General features: G+C 43.0%; 1 protein-coding gene across 1 annotated transcript in view; it reads right to left on the bottom strand.

The window, feature by feature from the left end:
* The window catches only part of brip1 (BRCA1 interacting helicase 1), a 320,064-nt gene that overhangs the window by 212,563 nt on the left and 84,543 nt on the right, over positions 1–22,958 (bottom strand). The window contains exon 14 of the mRNA XM_078548234.1: positions 20,583–20,744. Coding sequence (XP_078404360.1) covers positions 20,583–20,744 — 162 coding nt within the window. The remainder of the gene's footprint in view (positions 1–20,582; positions 20,745–22,958) is intronic.

Raw genomic sequence — 22,958 nt, 5'->3', positions numbered from 1 at the left:
CTTAAAAATATACAAAGACTCTGTTTCCACCACCTCTTGAGTTCCAAAGACTCACTACCCTCAGAAAAAATTTCTCCTCACCTGTCTTAGATGAGCGACCCCTTATTTTTAAACAATAACCCCCAGTTCTAGATTCTCCCACAAGAGGAAACATCCTCTCCACGTCAACATTATCAAGACCCCTCAGGATCTTAAAGGTTTCAATTAAGTCACCTCTTACTCTTCTAAATTCCAGTGGATACAAGCCTAACCTGTCCAGCCTTTCCTCATAAGATAACCTGCCCATTCCTGGTATTAGTCTGGTAAACCTTTTCTGAACTGCTTCTAACGCATTTACATCTTTCTTTAAATAAGGAGAACAGTAGTGTACACAATACTCCAGATGGGGTCTCACCAATGCCCGTGCAACTGAAACATAACCTCCCTACTTTTATAATCAATTCCCCTCACAATAAATGAAAACATTCTACTGGCTTTCCTAATTACCTGCTGTACCTGCATACTAAACTTTTGTGATTCATGCACTAGGACACCCAGATCCCTATGAATCTCAGAACTCTGCAATCTCTCACCATTTAGATAATAAGCTTCCTTTTTATTTTTCCTTCCAAAATGAACGATTTTACTTTTGCCTACATTATACTCCATTTGCCAGATCTTTGCCCACTCACTTAACCTATCCATGTCACTCTGTAGCCTCCTTCTGTCCTCTTCATAATTTACTTTCCTACCTATCTTTGTGTCATCAGCAAAAATTAGCCACCATTCCTTCGGTCCTTTCATCCTAGTCACTTATATAGATTGTAAAAAGTTGAGGCCCCAACATAGGTCCTTGTCACATCCTGCCAACCAGAAAAAGACCCATTTATGCCAACTCTCTACTTCCTGTTAGCTAACCAATCTTCTATCCATGCCAATCTGTTACCCCCCAACACCATCAGCAGCAACTATCTCCTAAACTCCTCACAATGACAATGTTGCTGACCCTTTTTATCCTGCCCTTGGATGAGGTTTCATCAAAAGTGGGCTGCCTGCCTGCCCGTGCGACATGCACAAAATCGAATTGTAAAATCGCAAACAATTGTCTTTTTAATGGCCTTAAGTGGCCTTTTAATTGTTAGTGGGCACGGCTCCGACAAAGTTTGCGGATGACACAAAAATAGGTGGTGAGGGTGACACAGAGTCTACAGAGGGAGACAGGCCGGTTAAATGAGTGGAAAAAAACCTGGCAGATGAAATATAATGTGGGAAAATGTGAGGTTATGCACTTTGGCAGGAAGAGTAGAAGAGCTGAATGTTATTTAAATGGAGAAAGACTGCAGAAAGCTGCAGTACAGAGGGATCTGGAGACCCTTGTGCGTGAATCCCAAAAAGCTAGCATACAAGTCCAACAGGTAATAGCGAAGGTAAATGGAATGTTGGCCTTTATTTCAAAGGGAATGGAGTATAAAAATCGGGAAGTCATGCTAAAACTATACAAAGCGCTATTTAGACCATACCTAGAATACTGTGAACAGTTTTGGTCCCCTTATCTAAGGAAAGATATACTAGCATTGGAGGCAGTCCAGAGAAGGTTCACTAGGTTGATCCCAGGTATGGAGGGATTTTCTTATGAGGAGAGGTTGAGTAGGTTGCGCCTGTATTCATTGGAGTTTAGAAGAATGAGAGGCGATCTTATTGAAGCATATAAGATTCTTAGGGGACTTGACAGGGTAGATGCTGAGAGGTTGTTTTCCCGTGTGGGAGAGTCTAGGACCAGAGGGCATAATCTCAGAGTAAGGGGTCACCCATTTATGACAGAGATGAGGAGGAATTTCTTCTCTCAGAGGGTAGCTAATTTGTGGAATTCTTTTCCACAGAGGGCTGTAGAGGCTGGGTTGTTAAGTATATTCAAGGCTGAGATAGACAGATTGTTAATCAACAAGGGAATCAAAGGGAATGGGGAAAAAGCAGTAAAGTGGAGTTGAACATAGAAACTAGGAGCAGGAGTAGGCCATTCGGCTCTTCGAGCCTGCTCCGCCATTCATTATGACCATGGCTGATCATCCAACTCAATAGCCTGCTCCTGCTTTCTCTCCATATCCTTTGATCCCTTTCGCCCCAAGAACTAAATCTAACTCCTTCTCGAAAACATACAATGTTTTAGCCTCAACGAATTCCACAGGCTCACCACTCTCTGGGTGAAGAAATTTCTCCTCATCTCAGTCCTAAATGGTCTACCCCATATCCTCAGACTGTGACCCCTGGTTCTGGACTCCCCCACCCTTGGGAACATCCCTCCTGCATCTACCCTGTCTAGTCCTGTTAGAATTTTATAGGTTTCTATAAGATCCTCCCTCATTCTTCTGAACTCCAGCGAATATAATCCTAACCAACTCAATCTCTCCTCATATGTCAGTCCCGCCATCCCAGGAATCAGTCGGGTAAACCTTCGTTGCACTCCGTCTATAGCAAGTACATCCTTCCTCAGATAAGGAGACCAAAACTGCACACAATATTCCAGGTGTGGTCTCACCAAGGCCCTGTACAATTGCAGCAAGACATCCCTGTTCCTGTACTCGAATCCTCTGGCTATGAAGGCCAACATATCATTTTCCCTCTTTACCACCTGCTGCACCTGCATGCTTATCTTCAGCGACTGGTGCACGAGACACCCAGGTTTCGTTGCACATTCCCCTCTCTCAATTTATAGCCATTCAGATAATAATCTGCCTTCCTGTTTTTGCTACCAAAGTGGATAACCTCACATTTATCCATAATATGCTGCATCTGCCATGCATTTGCCCACTCACTCAGCTTGTCCAAATCACACCAAAGCATCTCTGCATCCTCCTCACAGCTCACCCTCCCACCCAGCTTTGTGTCATCTGCAAATTTGGAGATATTACATTTAATTCCCTCATCTAAATCATTAATATATATTATGAATAACTGGGGTTCCAGCACCGATCCCTGCGGTACCCCACTAGTCACTGCCTGCCATTCGGAAAAAGACCCATTTATTCCTACTCTTTGTTTCCTGTCTGCCAACCAGTTTTCTATCCATCTCAATACACAACATCCAATCCCATGCGCTTTAATTTGACACACTAATCTCTTATGTGGGACTTTGTCAAAAGCCTTCTGAAAGTCCAAATAAACTACATCCACTGGCTCCCCTTCATCAACTCTACTAGTTACATCCTCGAAAAATTCCAGTAGATTTGTCAAGCATGATTTCCCTTTCGTAAATCCGTACTGACCCTGTCTGATTCTGCTATTGTTTTCCACGGGCTCAGAAATTAAATCTTCTATAATGGACTCTAGAATTTTCCCCACTACTGATGACAGGCTGACTGGTCTATAATTCCCTGTTTCCTCTCTGCCTCCCTTTTTAAATAGTGGGGTTACATTAGCTACCCTCAAATCTGTAGGAACTGTTCCAGAGTCTGTAGAATCTCGGAAGATGACCACCAACGCATCCACTATTTCTCGGGCCACTTCCTTAAGTACTCTGGGATGTGGATTATCAGGCCCTGGGATTTATCGGCCGTCAATCCCATCAATTTCTCCAACACCATTTCCCTACTAATACTGATTTCTTTCAGTTCCTCCCTCTCACTAAATCCTGTGTTCCCCAATATTTCTGGTATGTTATTTGTGTCCTCCTTTGTGAAGACATAACTAAAGTATGTATTTAGTTGGTCAGCCATTTCTTTGTTGAGTTGAAGATTATCAGATCAGCCATGATCTCATTGAATGGGAGAGCAGACTCAATGGGCTGAATGGCCTACTTCTGCTCCTATATCTTATAGTGTTATAGTCTTACCAGCGCGTGCCTGCCAACCCGAAGATTGCTTGCATGCTGGATGATGTCGGGACGCTCGCTCGACGTCAGTTCACACTATTTCACCTTCATTCGGGTCGGGTACGGGCCCACCCGCAAGGTGTAAAATTCTACCCTGCCCACCCGCAAGGTGTAAAATTCTACCCTATGTTCTTTTTGAAAATATAATAATCAATCCCGCCGCCCTGTTCCTTTATGGGAGATGACAACCGTAGTTTTTGCATGGTTATTTCCAAACCTCAAAATCAAGACATATTATATGACAACAAAAATCATGAATGGATTATCAGCAAGATAAAATAGCCTCCTTCAACGATTTAGACCAATACTAATATCTAACTGGTATCCAACTGACGCATGTACAGAATTGAGTAATGGATCAGTTTAATTATATGCCAACCATAGGACCAGCATAACACTTAATCAACAAATTTCTGCCTTTTGCACTATAGCCCTATTTCAATACAGACTTTAATTGTTGGGCACTGAATACAGAAATGAAGCATAATATTGGAATTCAGCACATTTTGATACCTGTTACTACTGTCAGAAAAATAAAAGCCTTCCTAGGTTTACTTCCCCTTGGACTACTTAGACCATCTACGCTGCTTGTTTGTATAAAAGAAAACATTTATTGCCTTTCACTTTCTGATCATGCAAGATGCTTGCCATAAGCCCCAAGTACCAGTAACAGTTTTGAAAAAGTTCCCAGTCTGTCACATATCCACAGAGAATTATCAATTGTGACTGGAAGATAGGCTGCAAGTGGAAAATTCTAGCTGGAAGGAAAATTAGAGACTGTATCCCAAGACTAGTCTCCAACTGACAACTTGTAAAGCAGCACCGACAGATCTACGAATCAAACATAGCATGTGGACAGAACCTAGTTTCATTCAAAACAAAACAAAAAAAATCCAACAGAAAGCAGCACTTCTGAAAATTAATAAATAACTTTCATTAGTCCGTCAATATTTTGAAGAAAACTTACAGAAAAGCAAAGGTTAGTATTTTCTAAATTCCAAAATTATAACAAGTTTATTTTTTTGTTTGTAAATGTTGTCAGAGTTCCCAAAAGGTTAACATTCAAATTCAATTATTTGTTTCTAACTATTCAAAGAGAGAATTAACTATTTTATAGTGTAGACTTGATGTAGGTTTAAAACCTTCCTGACTTGAGCTATAAGGTGACAATTACAAGTTGTATCTTCTAGAAGACATCAGAAACAAATTTTGAACCATATCTAAACATATTTATAATATTTTGTTCATCACTTCCAAGTTATTTTCTTTTTGTTTGTACCAAGAGAATTCTGTCCAACAGGAAAAAACACTTAAATATGTCACACTAATCAGCTGCTAAGACCTGGTGGGCAACCACATAAGTGTCAGGTAATTATCTCATGCAAGAGAAAGCTCAGCCATCTCCCCTTCGTGTTTAATGGCAAACCATCATTAAGACTCCCACAAATATCCTCGATTACCATTGGCCAGAAGCAGAAATGAACACGCCAATCCAACACTGAGCGTATAAGAACAGCACAGAAATTGGGAAATCTGCAAGGACTGACACACTTCATGACTTCTCAATGCATCTGTACCAATGACAAGGCTCATCAGGAATGTGATGGAATATTCAGCATTCATCTGGAGTGGATCATCTGCAAAACTGTTTAAGAAGTTTGACACCATCCAGGACACAGCAATTCACTTAAACAGCGCTTCCCACAGTGGACTCAATGTCTATCCTTTCCACCATTGGCATACTGGCTGCAGTATGTCCAATTTACAGAATGTAGTAGCTCAAAGTTACTTCAGCAGCGTATTCCTCTTCTGCAAACTCTACCAAGAACAAACAAGAGCAGCATACTGTGGGAACACCATCATTTTCAAGTTTCAGTCACACAATATTCTGACTTGGACACTTCAGTGATCATCTGCCATTGCTGGGTCAGAATCTTGGAAGTGGAATTCCCTATGCAACAACATTGTGGGAGTACCATTACAATGACTGCAGCCGGTCAAGGGGAAAGCTAATCACCACCTTCTCTGGGCAATAAAATGCTGCCTTTAAGGCACTGCCCACATCCCAAAAAGCAATTTAAAAATTCACAGCAATTCAATTTTCAGTTCTCTTCTTTCCATAAGGATACAAGTAACTTTTGCTTAGAATTAATGGAGACGCCTTGGGCAAGGTCAAGAACTTGTGGGCAAACCATTAATTTGAACACATCTTCAAATGTACTGCACCACAAAGCGATAATGTGTTGTTGGGTGCAAATATATTCCTCAAAGTTCAAAATTTCTTCTCTATTAATTTTTGAAAGCCTATTCTGTTATGCATATAATAATTTGGGCTTGTAAGTATATAATCTGCAGTGCTATAACCACAATTAAATACTTCAAATGCCATGGTAATTAGTCATCAATAGAACCCAACCAATGAAACAATATTAAAAACGCTTTAAGCAATTATAAATTGTACTTTTGTCATTATAAAATTCAACTTAAACAAAGAAGTGGCCCATGACCTGTGACATGCTGCATTGCACTGACAACAATAAATGTTAATAACAGTGCACGTCAGACTTAATCACTAGATTCTGAGCAAACAGACATAACACACTCATGACATGGTCCTTTGTGCTAGCTATGCAGTCAGGTACACTAATTGTATAAATGCAGTACCTTACCAAGGCCAACTATTCTCTGTTTCTCACAAAAAATCAGTGTTTCTTTCAGTACTAGATGCCTTATAACTATTTATTAAACATGTGCCAGCTAACTGTGTAAAACAGTGCTGAAAATTAGTTATACACTTAACAGCAATAAATTAAATGCAGAGAACCATGACATGCAAAACAAATGGTTAGGATTCGGTACAGAAATGCACATGGTTCTGAGTGGGTTTGGGGCCAGTGTATACAAAGTTATAAAGCCACAGGACTCTCGGTGCAAGGTCAAAGCTAGAAAGCAACCCATATGCTACAGCAATCCTTCCTGTCTGTTGTTTAGTATGGTATACATCACCTGCTTTTGCCTCGAGTGAGAAATGGTTGGCTGCAGATCATGCGATCAGGTAGGAGAAAATAATCTCTTAATAACACACAATGAACTGCAACACTATCAACACAAGACAACATAAGTCTTCTATATCAGAGGTACTTTAATTGACGGGGCGGGGATGAAACACAATTTCTGACAGTCTGTAACATGTTTACAAAAATATTTCTAAAGTATTACAATTATTGCAACCTTAGAGGCTGAAATAAGATCCCTTCCTCCACAATTAAATTCTGGGATCAATTCAAATGATTTGGTCACAAATCAAACTGGCTGGAAAGTTAAAAATTCCACTTGTCCAAAATTAAGGATCTGTAAAAAATATCTTGCATCATCTTACTGGACGTGCAATGAGTCATTAGGATGACGCAGTATCTCTCTTCTGGCATTGGTCAGCACTTTCCTCACCGACGGCCCCAAAAATTAGAAACTCTTAATCATTATAATACAACACTAGGCAAATTCTCATTAGGTTTTGCAGCTAAGGAAGACTTTTTGCTGCATAGCGCATGACTGCAAAACCTGCCTGGAAACAAATTTCATAAAGATTACAGAAGGATGTTTGCACTGTGTCTAAATAGTTCCTGTACAAGTAATAATGTGCTTTGCAGACACAAGAAATATAATTATGAAAACCACCTTCAAACTTGTGTATTATGGTAATTAGCAATTAGCAAGAGTTAACAGTACAGGATGAAGTAGATTAAATATAAAAGCTGAGCATGCATGCAGTGGTTTTCTAGTATTTTAAAACCAAATTAATCACTAATGCTATGCAGTTACAGGTTTAAGACTGGTTAGCTTTGGTTATGCATTTGAAAACTCCTGAGGAGCAGCATGTTTTGAGATCAAGTCCAAGATCCCCATTCCACAAATGCGTTTTCTAAACCTGTTGTTAGTCAACCAAACACAAGCATAACTAGAGAAGGGGTGAAACCAATCGGGCATCACATTTCCAAAGGCTGCACAACACGGAATCAACAAGATCAATCACAGATAATAGATGTTGAACCTTAAGGGTCAGCAATTGCCAAAATTAATATGGACATTTTATTTTGCTTTGTCTCCCCTCCTCCAAAATTGGCCATAGAAATTAGAATGCCGTTATCAGTAACATGTCCTTTATTCTCTAAAGTACATGCAGCAACAAAACTAAAATTGCAATGCTGGAGGTATTAATTTACAACACACCTACAAATCTACAATTCTGAGAAGCATCCCAAATGGCGACAGATTATTGTGATGAATTCCAATACTTACCTTAGTTTAAAGGTTGGAGGTTCCGGACGATCCTCGCGCCTCTTGCACATGCGTCGGCTGGGAATTGGCTGCACATGCGCAGCTCGGGTTTTTATTCCATGTTCTTCAGGCCAGGGACCAGCCCTGCATGCTTGCACAAAAGGAAAAGAAGAGAAAACGGTGCAAAAAGGCATGTCAAGTGACCTGAGACAGAGCACCATTATCTTGTAGGTGTTCCAGGAAGCAGGACACAGGAGGGGGATAGGGAGAGGTCCCAAAAGGCAGTCCCAGATAAGGGATAAAAGCCAGGGGCAGGAATAAGTCCCTTTAGTGAAGTTAAAGTAAGGAGCAGAGTATCAGGCTCTGAGTCCAAGAGCGAGCTGCAGGAAGCAGACTTTGAGCAAAGTGGGCACGAAAGGAGCTCTGAAGATCTGAGAAGGCAGCCGAAGGTTGGTGACTCTGTGCTGCAGGTCATTGGGCAAAGGTACCCCTTTGGGGCAGTGCTGTTCTGTTTGGCACTGCCAAAGATCTGAAATTGTGCGTGGAAGGTGAAGCTTGAGTGTACTCGGAGATCCAGGGGAAAGGAATCTCGGAAGTTGGGGTTGAAACCCTGCGAAGTGGGTCTGAGTGGGAGTAACTCTTGAACAGGATTCCAAGGTGAGTACTTCAAATGTGGAGATTGGAAACCCTCGTGAGAAAGACGAAGCTTCAGTGAGAATTAGTTGGCTCACAATGTGACAAACATCTGGATGGGTTGTTGAGAAATCCACAGAATCTAATTTGGTTGCATCTGCCATCTATTGTGCAGTGTGGTGTGTCTGACCACAGTTCACCTGTTAATTCATACTCACCCTGACTATCAGAGTATAAGATACATATTTAAAATTGTTTTATCGTTCTGTTTATTCAAATTCCGTGGAATCTTGGGGCTTTATTCACTTAGTGTCTTGAATCTCCAACTTTATCTACTTTAGACAAAACATTATTGGGTCCCTAACCGGATCGCCCCCCTCCACGTCCCATGGTCTGGCCAAGGATCATAACATTATTCATCCTGGGTGACTTCAATGCACGTGTTGGGGCAGACTGCGAGTCATGGCCTATGTGCCTCGGTTGTCACAGGGTGAGCAAAAGCAATGGTAACAGACAATGCCTTCTTGAGCTTTATGTCTTGAATGAACTCAGCATCACCAACTCCTTTCAGGGCAGACATTGCCACTAGGTATCATAGCGTCACCCAGCAGCCGATTGCAACACCGAACACTCTTGTCAGCATCAGTTCACGAACGTTTCACATTCTGAACACGATAGCCCAGCACACACCAACATCCCTTGCACATGTAATAATGCCAAATCCTAGGACTTCACACCATCATTAGAACAACTGCCACCCAAAGGTTTACCAGGGAGTGCCGATGCTGGTATCGATGAGCTTCGTGACTTCTAGGCTTCAATCATCTTTAAGGCAGCAGAAGCATCATCATTTGATAAAGGTGGAACTTGCAAAAGGACTGGTTTGAGAGCTATTCAGCTAAGATGATATTTGCCATTGATGCAAAAAACAAAGGCTACATGATGCGCAACATAAGCCCAACAGTTAAAACGCTGCATTTTCTGTAAGTAGCCAAGTCAGCCATGCAAAAGGTAGGGAGATAACGCACATAGATCAACTTACGTAAAGAAATCCAAACTGCCTGTGACAAAGGAAATCTACAAGCTTTGTATGATGTTATGGTTTTAGCAGGGAGCAATAATTTTTTTTTTAAAAAGTAGAAGAAATTCAAAATCCCAATTATTTACTAAAGGAAGATTCCATGATATAAACAGAGGAATTTTTACTATGCAAGAGTCAATGAAGCAAACACTAAATACTACCTATCCTATACTATAACATCCAGAGTTAACAAGTTAAACATGAATTATCAGGCAAATTGTGGTCAAATATAAGCTATAAGTTGCACATTAAATGGCAACTAAGACAGATCTAACAAATTGGCTCAGCAATCCACTCAGCCACAAAGTCCTTCAAACTCCGTCTTCCTCATGAGGAATTTCAGCTCTTCTCCTTCTAGGAGCTAATCTGATCCCCAGTCGACAGCAGCGTACAACCAACTTGAGTTCCATGGGCATGGTCTTCACCACAAATGGCACACATTTGCAGAACCTGCTCAACTTGGTCTTGATGACGAGATCCACCAATATTATCTTCAAGTAACAGAAACAGTAACAGCAACTGTATAATTGCCTATTCTCAGCTTCTGGATCTAGCCTCCATCTTCTTCAGCTTGCTTGTAACTTGCATCAGTGGACTCATCAGCTGCTACTACTAAGTTGGACTGATCTGTGTCATTATATATCTTTCAACTAGGGTTGGTTGGCTGGCCAGAAGTTTTGGTTTCCAAACCTCAGTTTGTTTCTTACCTCCTTAGAAACCACGAGGGTCAGTTTCCTTTCTATGTTTACCTGTTCTGTTTCCTTTTCTCTTTTCGGTTCAGTTTCTGTTTGAGTTAAAGTCTCTTTCAAAAAATTTAAAGACACAGATTCCCTCACAATGAAAGATGGTCCTACTGTCATCAAAATTGTTCTCCAGAAGTTGGCAGATGATGAAGTACTCACTGATAGAAGTAAACAGATGTCCCACTGGGCTGAATACTGCTGTTAGCTATACTCCTGTAAATCGGATATCATTCAGACCATGCTTGATGCTCTCCCGCATCTTCCTGTCATGGATGAGTTAGATGAAGAACCCTCATCACTTGGGCACCCAGCAAAGATGGAATCCTAGCCAAACTGCTCAAGCACAGAGGGTCCTGTTTATTGCTGCACCTTTTATGCCCTTCTCTTTCTCTGCTGACAAGTAGTCTCTGTTCCAGAAGAGATGTGTAATACAAAAATCATCACACCCATATCCCGTAAGATGAAGAAGAAAAAAACAAATGCGACAGAGGAGACGGAAACAACAGGGGCATCTCACTCCTTAGCGTCACCAGGGCGGCCTTTGCTAGGGTCATACTTAAAAGACTTTGGCCTGTAACTTCCTGTGGCATGGCAATTGAGTCGCATTGCCACTCCACTCATAATTATTTACCTTGAAATCCAGCCACTGCTATCTCGCCTGACCTTCCGACTCAGGCCAAGCAAGATCTGTGTAGCGCAACGAGTTCCTGAGGGCAGATCAATCGAAAGTAAGCCATGCCCCCTTTTTTGACGGCACCAGCTTCTGTAAAGCAGGTAAGTTTAAAGGTCCAGCTACTTTGGCAAGCCAGAGAGAAGGTAAGTGCATAAGGTAAGTGGATAGGATTTGGCAGGGGGTTGTGGATCAGGCTGGGTCTGTGGGGTAGTTGGGGCAGAGTAGCGGGGGCCCAGGAGTGGGTGGTGGGAGGGGGGGGGGAATCGGGGACTTGTGGTGGGACCATGGGGGGGGGTCGCATGGGGGGTTGGGGTGGGTCACTGTTATAGTTCAGAAGCTAGAAGTGGTTTTAATTCTTCTAGTTAAGCATGACTGCAAGACAGTTGGAACCATCCGAGGTTTGTGATTCAAATCGCATTTTCAGATAGCTCCCAGTACAGGGCAATTGCCAAAAGAAAGTTTGAACTGCCTGGGCAATTGTCGTGCAATCATTACCTGGAAACTTCTCGGGGGGGCGGGGTGGAGTGGGGATTCCCCAGCGCATCTTTGGCCTACCCACTCGGCTACACTGCCCTGGAGCTCAGAAGTTATAGCTCTTCATCTACTTGCGGACCAAGTGCACCCAGAAGTACAGTATGTTTTCTGTGCTGACAGATCTACTGTGGATACAATCTTCTCCATACACCAGCTACAAGGATATGCCTCTTTACCTTACTTTCATTGATCTCACTGAGGCATTTGACACCGTTAGCAGAGTTGGGCTCTGCAAGATTTTAGGGAAAATTGGCTGTCCATCACAGCTCCTCAGTTACAAAAACTCATGGACTATTTCTCCTATGCTTGTAACTTGTTCTCTCTGATTATAAGCCTCAAGAAAACCGTGATCATGGAACAAGGTTTTGCATTTCCGCCCCGATCATACTAAAGAACACCCTACTGAAAGTGATTAGCAAATTCTGTCTTTACGGTGAGACAAACTGTCTCTCAATGCAGAGCTTGATTTACACATTGGGAAAGCAGCTACCACCTTTGACCGATTTACGAAACGTGCATGGAATAATATCAAGCTGACCCTTAGAAATAAGCTGAGGCTTTATAAGGCCTCTATTCTCAGCACCTTGTTGTATGGCTGTGAAACGTGGATGACACAGGTGTCAGGAAAAGAAGCTCCACCTTCAATGTCTGTAGCACAGTAGGGGTATATCCTGGCAGGACAAAATCATGAATGCGGCAATTCTCTCAAAGGCAAAGCTCCCAAGTTTGTTAACTTCCCAAGCACTCATCAAACAAAGTTGGCTTCATTGGCTCGGGCATGTCCGCAGGATGGAAGGCAGTCGCATATCCAAGAACTTTCGGTATGGTGAGGTAGCTGGAGCCAAACAACCAGTGGGACTCAAAAAGCTCCTCTTCAGGGATGCTTGCAGCTTGGAAAAAAGTGCCAATGCCTTGTAAACAACAAATACAATGACACTTGGAAGCTTCATGTGCAGCACTTGTGGCAGAACCTGCCTCTCAAGGATTGGCCTCTTCAGCCATCAGCAAAGGTGTACAATATGAAGACACCCCATCTGAAATAGATTGTTTGCTGTGTGTCCATCATCTTTCATAGACAGAAGGGTGCCGACAACTACAAATCTTGTCCTTTGCAGCCATCTGATGGATCTTCACAGAAACTACATTACACGCACACTAGGATGCTGAAGTCTCAAGCTATTGTTATTAGATCTTAAACAGTTAATGGGGCATCTGTTTCAGTATGCGATCCAGGCAAAGCTTTAACTGAGATATTTGCTAACACCAGACACTGCTACATTTAATTAAATCAATTATTCTGCAATGTCAATAGGATTTAATGAAATAATTGAACTTACATCAGACAAATACAATTATTTTGTTTTAGGCCAAAATTTTCTCCCACTTCTATAGAAAATTCTGTTAAGTGCAACCACGTTAAGTAACTGCTTCAAGTATATAACTTCTTTTACACATCTTGAACTATACTATTAAAAATGTACTTGATTTAGATATGTCAAATCAGCCAGTATAAACATATTTCAATTACTTTTTGACCTATTATTAGACTCGACTGTCAGATTTCTAAATATTTTTATTGCCTCAGCTTTCAAAGTAATTTTCTTCTTTTCCTCAAGTTTCCTTGACCTATTTTCTGTTTGAGAAAGCTGGCAAGTTTCCAGGCAATACTGTTCCATTATCAACTAATGAACCAACCATTCCTGTTCAATGCTTCTCCCAACAGCTGAGATCAAGGACCCGCATTGTATGGAAATATGGCTGTGATCTTGTTGCCTAACATTCTACACAGTAAGCAGTGATACACCACTGCATTACAAAGCCGTAAATTACATTATTGTTTCACAGTACAATTTGCAGTTAATCTTCTAACTGGAGATAAGTAAATGCACTTCAAAAACTAACCTCAATTCCTGGTTCTCCCAATGGCTCACCTGGTTAAGTCAGCACACAATTGGGCCTTGCAGACTAAGATAGTTCAATTCCCCATCTATGCTATATGCGTTAATGTCACCTGGAGAGTTAGTTAGCCTTGCTACAATTGATCTTGACTTCCTTAAGAAATGGGAATAAAATTTCCCATAGTTTCCAATTCTAACGGTTATCCAGTAACTCTTGCTCACGTGCACCTGCAGGTGCCAGGTAAAGACAGGATCAAAATTGATCTCTATGGTCAGGAGGCCTATCGAAACTCAGTGTCATGCACGAACATTAAGTGATGTATCAAACATGTTCCCCACCCATGGGGCTCCACCTCAAGCAAGAAATATATGCCTTTAAAGGACAAGGTAGAAGTAAATATTGGCTGGTCACACACTCTACATGTTCTCCCCAATAAACAACTTGGTGAGCTGGTTTGAGAAGACAAATAATTCCCAGCATTTTTATCTTCTACTTTTAAAAAGAATCCCTGGTGGCTCAGTTGGTTAAAGAAGTGTGTGAGCTTAACCATATAGACAGGAAGATCTCAGATCTTTGCTGTTACTTAGTTTCAGCCCAACTCGCAACAGGAGTATTACAATTGGCCTCAATGCCCAGGAAGTGAAAGGGGAAAATTTGGCAGAGTTTCCACTTCTAATTAAGATCCACAGGTCACTGCTAGGATTGTGCATGTTTGTAACGACAGGACTGTGATGTTGACCAGGATCAAAGAGTGCATCGACACCCACCAGTTAAGCCACCATATTAAGAATGTCACTCGGATAGGATACTAAAATGAGCTTGATGCTCATGGAACATGCTCAGAAAAAAATTGTTTAAAAACTGGTGCAATAAATCAAATGAAATAGAAGCTCACTTAATAGAAATATAATGGTAAAATATTCAAAACAATTTTAGTTTAACCTGCAGCAAAACATTTGACACAGTTTTAAGAGCACTGATGCCTAGTGGCAAAGCAATGATCATGTCTTCAATTTCACAATACGAGTTAGGAATACAGTAACAGGAGTAGGCCAATCAGCTCCTTCAGTCTTTCGGGCATTCAAAGAAATCATGGCTGATCAGCATCCTAACTCCATTTACCAACCTTGACTCCATAATCAACACTCCCCCAATTTATTTTTGCAGTGCACGGGTGATTAAAGTGCTCACCTTCTTTAAATTTATTTGCGCAGCCATGTACACGTGGTATCTTAAAGGGGTCAACTTGTGCACAGTCCACGCAGGAACTTTTGGATTGCTGTACAATCATGCTGCTAACAAGGAACGTTGTTCCATCTCTTTTAATACCATTAACTAGCAAAAATCTATTGACCTCAGATTTAAAATGATTACTTGAGTTACCATCTACACTTGCGCCATCCTTTGCGTGAACAAGTGGATCCCAACTGCTGTCCTGAATGGCCCAGCTCTGATTTTAAGATTATTGTTCTTATTCCCAGCTACACTGTGAGGGAAGGCATTTAACAGTGTTTAAATGCGTTCCTATTGAAGTCAAGGGAAAAGTCAAATTGCTCTCTTCTGCATCTCCGTTTATATAGTGATTAGCTATTTCCCTGCCCCAATTGCCAAGAGTGTACACCTCAATAAAAATCATTCAAGGAAAAAATATAGCCACGCAAAAACAAACACATTGGCCGGAATTTTTCACCCCTATTGGCATCAGGTGTTATGATGGGCGTGAGCAGACAACATGGTGAGAAGGCCAAAAATCGGTTTCACACTGTCACGAAACCAGTTTGCGATTGTCCGCTCCACACATCAATGGCGGGCCACCTTTCCCAACGCTGGACGTCAGGAACCTAATTTCAATGCATTTGCATCTCATCATTTAACCTTTACGCCGGAATTATCCCCCCACGTCAAGTTTACCAGCCAAGTCGGTGGGAAAACATGCCAGTCCAGAACATGTCTTCACAAATGTGACGTACAGAAGTTGGGACTTACCATTACAGCCTTGCTCACATCACAGACATCAGAGGAGCAAAAGATGCTGGAGCCCTACAGCTACCAGACCCTGGAGGAACACGTGCATCACATGCTGGGTGGATTCTCATGTTCGTGGCTCCACTGCGAAGCAGCTCACAGAAGGTGGGAGGTTTCCGTTGATGTCTGGGGTCTGCTTCGGGACACTGTGATCTTGGCTATGGGCTGCTACAAGTGATAGCCGGAGGGGCTGGGGAAGGAATGTCTAGGTTTGACTGGGAGACGAAGTGTACGACAGGGAAGGGGGTAGCGAAGGTGTCAGGGTGATGTGGGGGTGTACAGGGGAGGAGGGTGTAACGGGGGAGAATGTGGCAGCTGGGGAGCTAGGTATAAGGGGTGAGGCAGGTGTAACAGAAGGAGTTTGGGGGGGTGGGAGTGAACCAGGGGGAGGAAGGAGTTCAGAGGGTTGAAGGAGTCCAGGGAAAGGAAGGAGTTCGGGGACGGAGTAAAGGTGGAGGAGGGTGTGGAGGGAGGATGGTCAGGTGAACGTGCAAGGTAGGAGTCCATGGAGTCAATGGCTGCCTCGTGGGGAGCGAACTGAGAGTGGGCGTGGTAGGAGGGAATGGTGAGCATTAGAGGGGATAGTGAGCCGGAAGGGTGGTAGGGTGAGGGTGCGACTGTAGTGGTAGAAGGGATGGCAAGGGTGGTTGGTGGGGACTCTGAAGCAGACATAGACCCAGGAGGTGGGAAGGAGGAGGTTGGGCGGTCAATGTGGATGGGAGAGGGATTCTCAGGAAGGTAGGGAACATGCATGTTCACCTGGATATCCTGGAAAGGGTTCTGGTTGGTAGGTGAACATGGGAAGGTGGAAGGTGAGTCAACAGTGATGGGGGAAAGGAAATGGGTGACTGGGAGAGGGGAAAAGACGGGGGCAGCTGAGTTTTTGAAATCGTAAGTGAGAGGAGTCTCGTTTTGGGCGGGCACAGGTGCTGCATGGGAGTGCGATCAGTAAGTGGGTGGAGATCCAGGTCAGCTCAGATGGATAACTGAAAGAGAACCCAAGCAGGCAGCATTGAAAGTGCTCGGGACGGTAAGATGGGTGTGATTGAGGAAGGTTCCATGTGCGTGGGACAATGCTTGCACAAGGCTCCAAAAGGCCCGGCTACACACACACTTCTTCCTCCAGAATCACTCGTGGGCTGGTAGTATGCAGTTGAACTGCTAGTTGGGGGGATGCAGGGGGAGGACTCGCGAAGCTGACAATGAAGCTGAAGTTCACCATTACACATTATTCAGTGAAAGTGAATATATTTTCAGGTTATAAAGTGACAAAATGTGTTCACCCGTGTAACCACTTGTGATCAGAAATTCTTAACTTTTCTAGGCCTACTACTTCTTCGAGGTGCTGCCCTGGAATCCGCAGGAGGGGTGGAGACAGTATGTGCATTGGCTGGCCCTGTTGCCTCTGATGACTTTGATGCAGTTCCTCTGAACAGCCAAGGCCTTGAGGGCTCCAGCTTGCTTTGGCTGTCCTCCTGTGGGCCAGCTGCTCCTTTAGCGGTGACAGCGGACAAGGTTGAGGGTGTCATAGGCAAAGGGGTCTCAGAGGGAGAGGACAGCCACTGAGATTCCTGAGTGGATGACCCTGAGGTGTCCAGCTGCTGCTCCTCGGATGCCCGAGGGCCCCGGCTTGACTCCTTGAGGGGAAGGAGCACCTGGAGGGATGTCGAGGTGCTCCGTCTCCCCTTGCGTTGCCATTACAGGAACTCATCCATGGCTACCGCGATGGGGTGCAGGTCTGCGTGCATTTCCACGTTCTGCTGGACCAGGGTTTCAATGGCATCCACCATCCCATGGAGGCCTCAATGTGTGCACATGTGGGCACCACTTCATCAGAGAGCAGGCAGACACACGCCTCCGACTCACATGCCACTGTGTTGAGGGCTTCCAACAGCTCTGTGTGGTTTCCCCCCGCGTTCTTCTGACTCTCCACAATCAGCTGGAAGGCTAAAGGTTTGTCATCTGATTCGGACCTCACAGATGCCTCTTCCTGGCACTCGGAGAACTGCTGGGGGAGCTTGGCTGAGCCTGCCTCCTCCTGCTGCGGACATGTGCCCGTGCAGTGACCACAAGATTGCAAACCCAAGCCTGCTCTAGATTTAGGTCCCACCAAGGTGTGTCTCTCTGCGCTGGTAGAGGGTGTAAGTGCTGTGACGGGCCTTCCAGGCTGCTTATTTCCAGCTCTTCAGTGGAGGAGGTGTCTTTTTGGCTGGAGGTGAGGACCTGGCTGGAGCTGAAGGGCTGCCTGGCTGAGGGTGTCGGTCGCTTGAGAGCTCACTGTGAACCAAAGTAGAGATAATTACTGCATGGCAGTAGAATCAAAAGCAGGAGAGAGAGCACTCACAGTTACGTTGAGGGATGATGTGTTACAGGATCCTCACATGGGTGTTCACCACCGACCTCACCGTCACCACAGACACAGTCCATGTCCTCACCAGTCAGCGCGATGGCACGCTTCTCAAAGTGAGTGAGGGACCTAATGTGGGCCACTCCACTCCTAGTCTGGGACCTCTCCCTGCTGTTGTGAGCCAGCTACTCCTGCATGAAAACAGATGGAGAGTGTGTGAGCATAGCGCTGTGTGAGATGTTTGTGTGGTGAGCGGAGCCATGGATGGGATGAGGATGCGAGCTCCAGAGGATATGAGCCTGTTGGAGGTGAGGGGTGTGTGAGAGTTCGTGGTGTTGTCCCTTGATGTGCAAGATCCCTGTGGATGTGTCATGGGTTTGTGAGTTGAGAGTGATGAGTTGGTTGACTTATGCTGGCAGAACAGATGAGAGCATTCATTCTCTTCCTGCACTGGATGCTGTCCTCTTTTGCAGAACGTTGGAGCTGACCACCGCTGCCACTGCCTCCCATGCTGGAATGGTGGCCTTGCTTGCTGGTCTTCACTCAGAGCTGGGATAGAGGACTTGGCGGTGGGCCTCCACTGCATCCAGTCGGCACTCGAAGGAGATGTTGCTAAATTTGGGGGGCAGCATGTTTCCTCCCTTTGGCAGCCATGACTTTGCAGCAAATTCCAATCCCTTAGAGAGTGCCGGCTCTCTGCAGGCACACCCTTTAAAAATGGCACCCGGATTACTGAAGGCCTGAGGCGACAGCAGGATGGGTGAATCAGCCGCCACACCAGTGACCCAGTGTGTTTCCCAGGAACACATTATTAATGAGGTGGGACATACCAGGAAGGGGACGATTTAATACAAAAAGCTGCCATTGCAGCCGGTGGGTAAAACGTCCTTTCTCCCACCTGCTACTGTACTTAGTGCAAATCTGGGACGATTCCACCCATAGTTTTAAATTTTCTCCATATATTGTCAACATCAGAGTCTCACAATAACAGTTCCTCTGACTCTTTCAACACAATTATATTAATAGTGCAATCACTACGCTTTAAGCTGCAGTATCTCCACTTGACCCCGCCATCCCCGACATCTCTTGATTATTCATAAATGGAAAACAAAAGAGTTCACAACAGCAGTTTTACCACTAAAATTATCACTTGTTATATCAGTGTCGAGATCAGTCACAACATACAAAGCTCATTTAACTTGGCTTTTACAGTTATCAGAGAGAGTATACTTATATCCCTTTAGTCTACATTGGATTTGAATAGATCTTTCTGGTGGAAAAGCTGTATCTAACAAATTGTGCCAGTCCTAGCTTGTTCAATTATTCATTATTTTTCTTCTCAGAATAAAAGTGTCTGTGATATTTGCTATATACACATTTGCTTTAAAGGAACAGATGAAACTAGGAAGAGTGTACTTCCAACAAATTACTCTCCTGCTCTCCAAAAGGTCTGGGTAATGCTCCCACCTGTTGTGATTTTCCTGTAGCTTGCCATTTCAACAGACCATCTTGCTCTCATGCCCACATGTCTGTACTTGGCAAACTGGAGGAACAGCACCTCATCTTCCGATTAGGCACTTTACAGCCTTCTGGACTTAACATTGAGTTCAACAACTTCAGACCAGGAACTTTCACCTCTTTTTTGGCCCCTTTTTAAATCCTCTTTATTTATTTATTTTTATTTTATTCTTTTATTCATTTTTTAAAATACTTTTTACCCAAACCCCCCTCCCCCCACAGGGCTATCTGTCACTTGTTTCTGTGTTGTGCTTTCACAGAGCACTGACCCTTGTTCTGCTATTAATACTTTCTGCTATCTTACCTTTGTACCACCATCAGCACCTTCTTTACTCTTTACCACTACCATTAACACTCCCTTTGTCTTGTGCCCATGACATCTTTGTCAATCTCTCCTTAGCTGTCACCTATCCCTGACCTTATATCTTGCTTCATCTGCTCCACTCCGTCTTAAACAGTATAAAATTCATCACATTTCTACTTCTCTTTAGCTCTGAAGAAAAGTCATAGGGACTTGAAACATTAACTCTGCTTCTCTCTCCACAAATGCTACCAGGCCTGCTGAGTTTTTCCAGCATTTCCTGTTTTTATTTATAACTTATCTTCAGTTTTATTTCCCATCTATCTTTTCTCCATTTTATTTTGTAACTGTCTATAACTTCATCTTAACTTTCAAATTGAAACAAAACAAATATGGAGTGCTGAATGCAACCATTGGATTTTGAAATGACAGCTGTAAAAAGGTATTTTAGAAATACTTGCATTGAAATCAGCGTCACTGCTTTTATGAAAACATGACTGGCTAACTGGCTTTGCCAAGTAAAATAACAGCACATAGATGACAGTTGTCCCTTTACAATTTAGAATATTTTCTAAGTGTGCAAAAATGTGCTATTTTGCAGTGGACAGCATCATAAGGCTACATTATTAGAAGGAAATACTTGGCTACATCACACTACAAGGTTCTTAGAAGCGATTGGTGAAATATTGTTTATTATTATTACCTTGTATGAAGGTAGAAAGCAGAGTACTCCCTGAGTGACAGCTTGACAAATCTTCAGCAGCAAACCTCCAACCTCGTCCTGAAATTCAAATGTCTCTGTGTGTTGGAAAGTGGCACAGAGTTTTCGCCCATTTGGTCCTGTTCCAATTGTTCCTACCCATACCTAGAGAAAAATAAAGTCAGTTACTGGTGCAGGAATTTAGGACTTAAAGAATTTATCTTGTCCCAAACTGACATTATAACAAATAGACCCATTTGTGTTTACATAAGTAACACGGGATGACTTTTTTGTGTGATAGTCTCTCTCTACATCATATCTAGCAAAATTTTTCCTCATCTCTGAATTTTACAACAGGCTATATTTGTACCACCCCACCCTTAACATTGTATATCAATGGATGAACAACCTGTCTACTGTGTCATCCAACTTCTACTCTAAATCTTAGTGTGAAATAACAAAGCTGTATGCCTTTCACTGTCAAGTCTAAAATTTGTTCTAGGAGTGGCATCTTGTATAGCTGCCATGCTTTTGGCAATGCGCCTCAATAATCTGCCTTCAGCACTTGCATCCCACTAAAATTAGAAATGGAAGAGTGATGGAGAATATGAGGCTAGCAGAATGGGGATGAAACCAGGAAAAGTCATGGTGTGGGAAGAGCAGAATAAAATTACATTGGTAAGAACTAGCAGATGAGAACATAAAGGTCATGACCATAGTAAAGAGGCACATATCTGGAACCCAGTGAAACCAAATATAATGAGGATAACAAAGATTTAAAACATAGTTCTCAGTGACTAGAAAACTTAAACACACTGAAGATGTCATACTATTACTGACAAAGACTGATAAAGAAAATATACAATTATTTGCTCCCTCAGATCTCAATTAATAGTTTAATCCAAGACTTAAGTGAGAGTAGTAAATACATGAAACAGCCTCAAAGACATCTCTGTTGAGAGAAAGACAGAGTTAACATTTCGAGTCCGTATGACTCTTCTTCAGGGCTCTGACAGATGCTGTCAACTCTGTCTTTCTCTCCACAGATGCTGTCAGGCCTGCTGAGATTTTCCAGCATTTTTTGTTTTTGTTTCAGATTTCCAGCATCCGCAGTATTTTGCCTTTATCAAAGACATCACTCATTATACACAAGACATAATCTGGTTAAGTTTTGATAGCTGTCATGCCACATTAGTTTTTTTTCTTGATTAACTACATTATTGCCAGAGTCAGTAAAATGTTATTATTCTTTAGAATTTACTTTAAAGCTTCCCCAATAGCTTCTTAAGTAAATGCATTGCATTATGTGGTACTAAGCCATACATATCAGATTGGGTCACGTTAAATCCCTGATTTTTTTTTATTCTTTCAAGGGATGTGGGTATCACTGGCGAGGTCAGCATTTGTTGCCCATCCCTAACTTTTTTTTCGCAAAAATATACTTTATTCATAAAATATCTAAAAGAACATTACAAAACATTTTAAAATGGCCATCACAAAAGGAGCAATAATATTCAAGTTTTCCACATAGATCAGGTCGTACCCTGAGGTGCTTAAATACAATCAAGGAACATTACAGACATTTCAAAATGGTCATAGCAGACAGTGCAATGGTATTTAAGTTGTCTACATAGATCATGTTGCACTCTGAGGTGCTTCAATACGATTGTGATACATGTAATATTCACTGCATATGTTCAATGTGAGTCATACAGCCCGAGGTGACTATACAATTCCCAGCCTCCTCGGTGCACTATGGCTGAAAGGTCTTAGACAGCGACCTTTCCCCATTGCACCTCTGCGGCGGCTGCCCCAAGCTTTAGTGCGTCCCTCAGCACGTAGTTCTGGACCTTGGAATGTGCCAGTCTGCAACACTGGGTCGGGGACAACTCTTTCCACTGGAAAACAAGCTTTTGACAAGGTGCCTCACAGGAGGCTGCTCAGTAAGATAAGAGCCCATGGCGTTAGAGGCAAGGTACTAGCATGGATAGAAGATTGGCTGTCTGGCAGGAGGCAGAGAGTGGGGATAAGGGGGTCCTTCTCAGGATGGCGGCCGGTGACTAGTGGAGTTCCGCAGGGGTCAGTGTTGGGACCACAACTTTTCACTTTATACATTAATGATCTAGATGAAGGAACTGAGGGCATTCTGGCTAAGTTTGCAGATGATACAAAGATAGGTGGAGGGACAGGTCGTATTGAGGAGGCGGGGAGGCTGCAGAAGGATTTGGACAGGTTATGAGAATGGGCAAAGAAGTGGCAGATGGAATACAACGTGGGGAAGTGTGAGGTCATGCACTTTGGTAGGAAGAATAGAGGCATAGACTATTTTCTAAATGGGGAGAGAATTCAGAAATCTGGAGTGAAAAGCGACTTGGGAGT

This window comes from Cetorhinus maximus, chromosome 9 (genome assembly GCF_964194155.1).
Source record: "Cetorhinus maximus chromosome 9, sCetMax3.hap1.1, whole genome shotgun sequence".
NCBI lineage: Eukaryota > Metazoa > Chordata > Chondrichthyes > Lamniformes > Cetorhinidae > Cetorhinus > Cetorhinus maximus.
The sequence above is the reverse complement of the archived record's forward strand: the minus strand, read 5'-3'. Positions and strand labels throughout refer to the sequence as shown.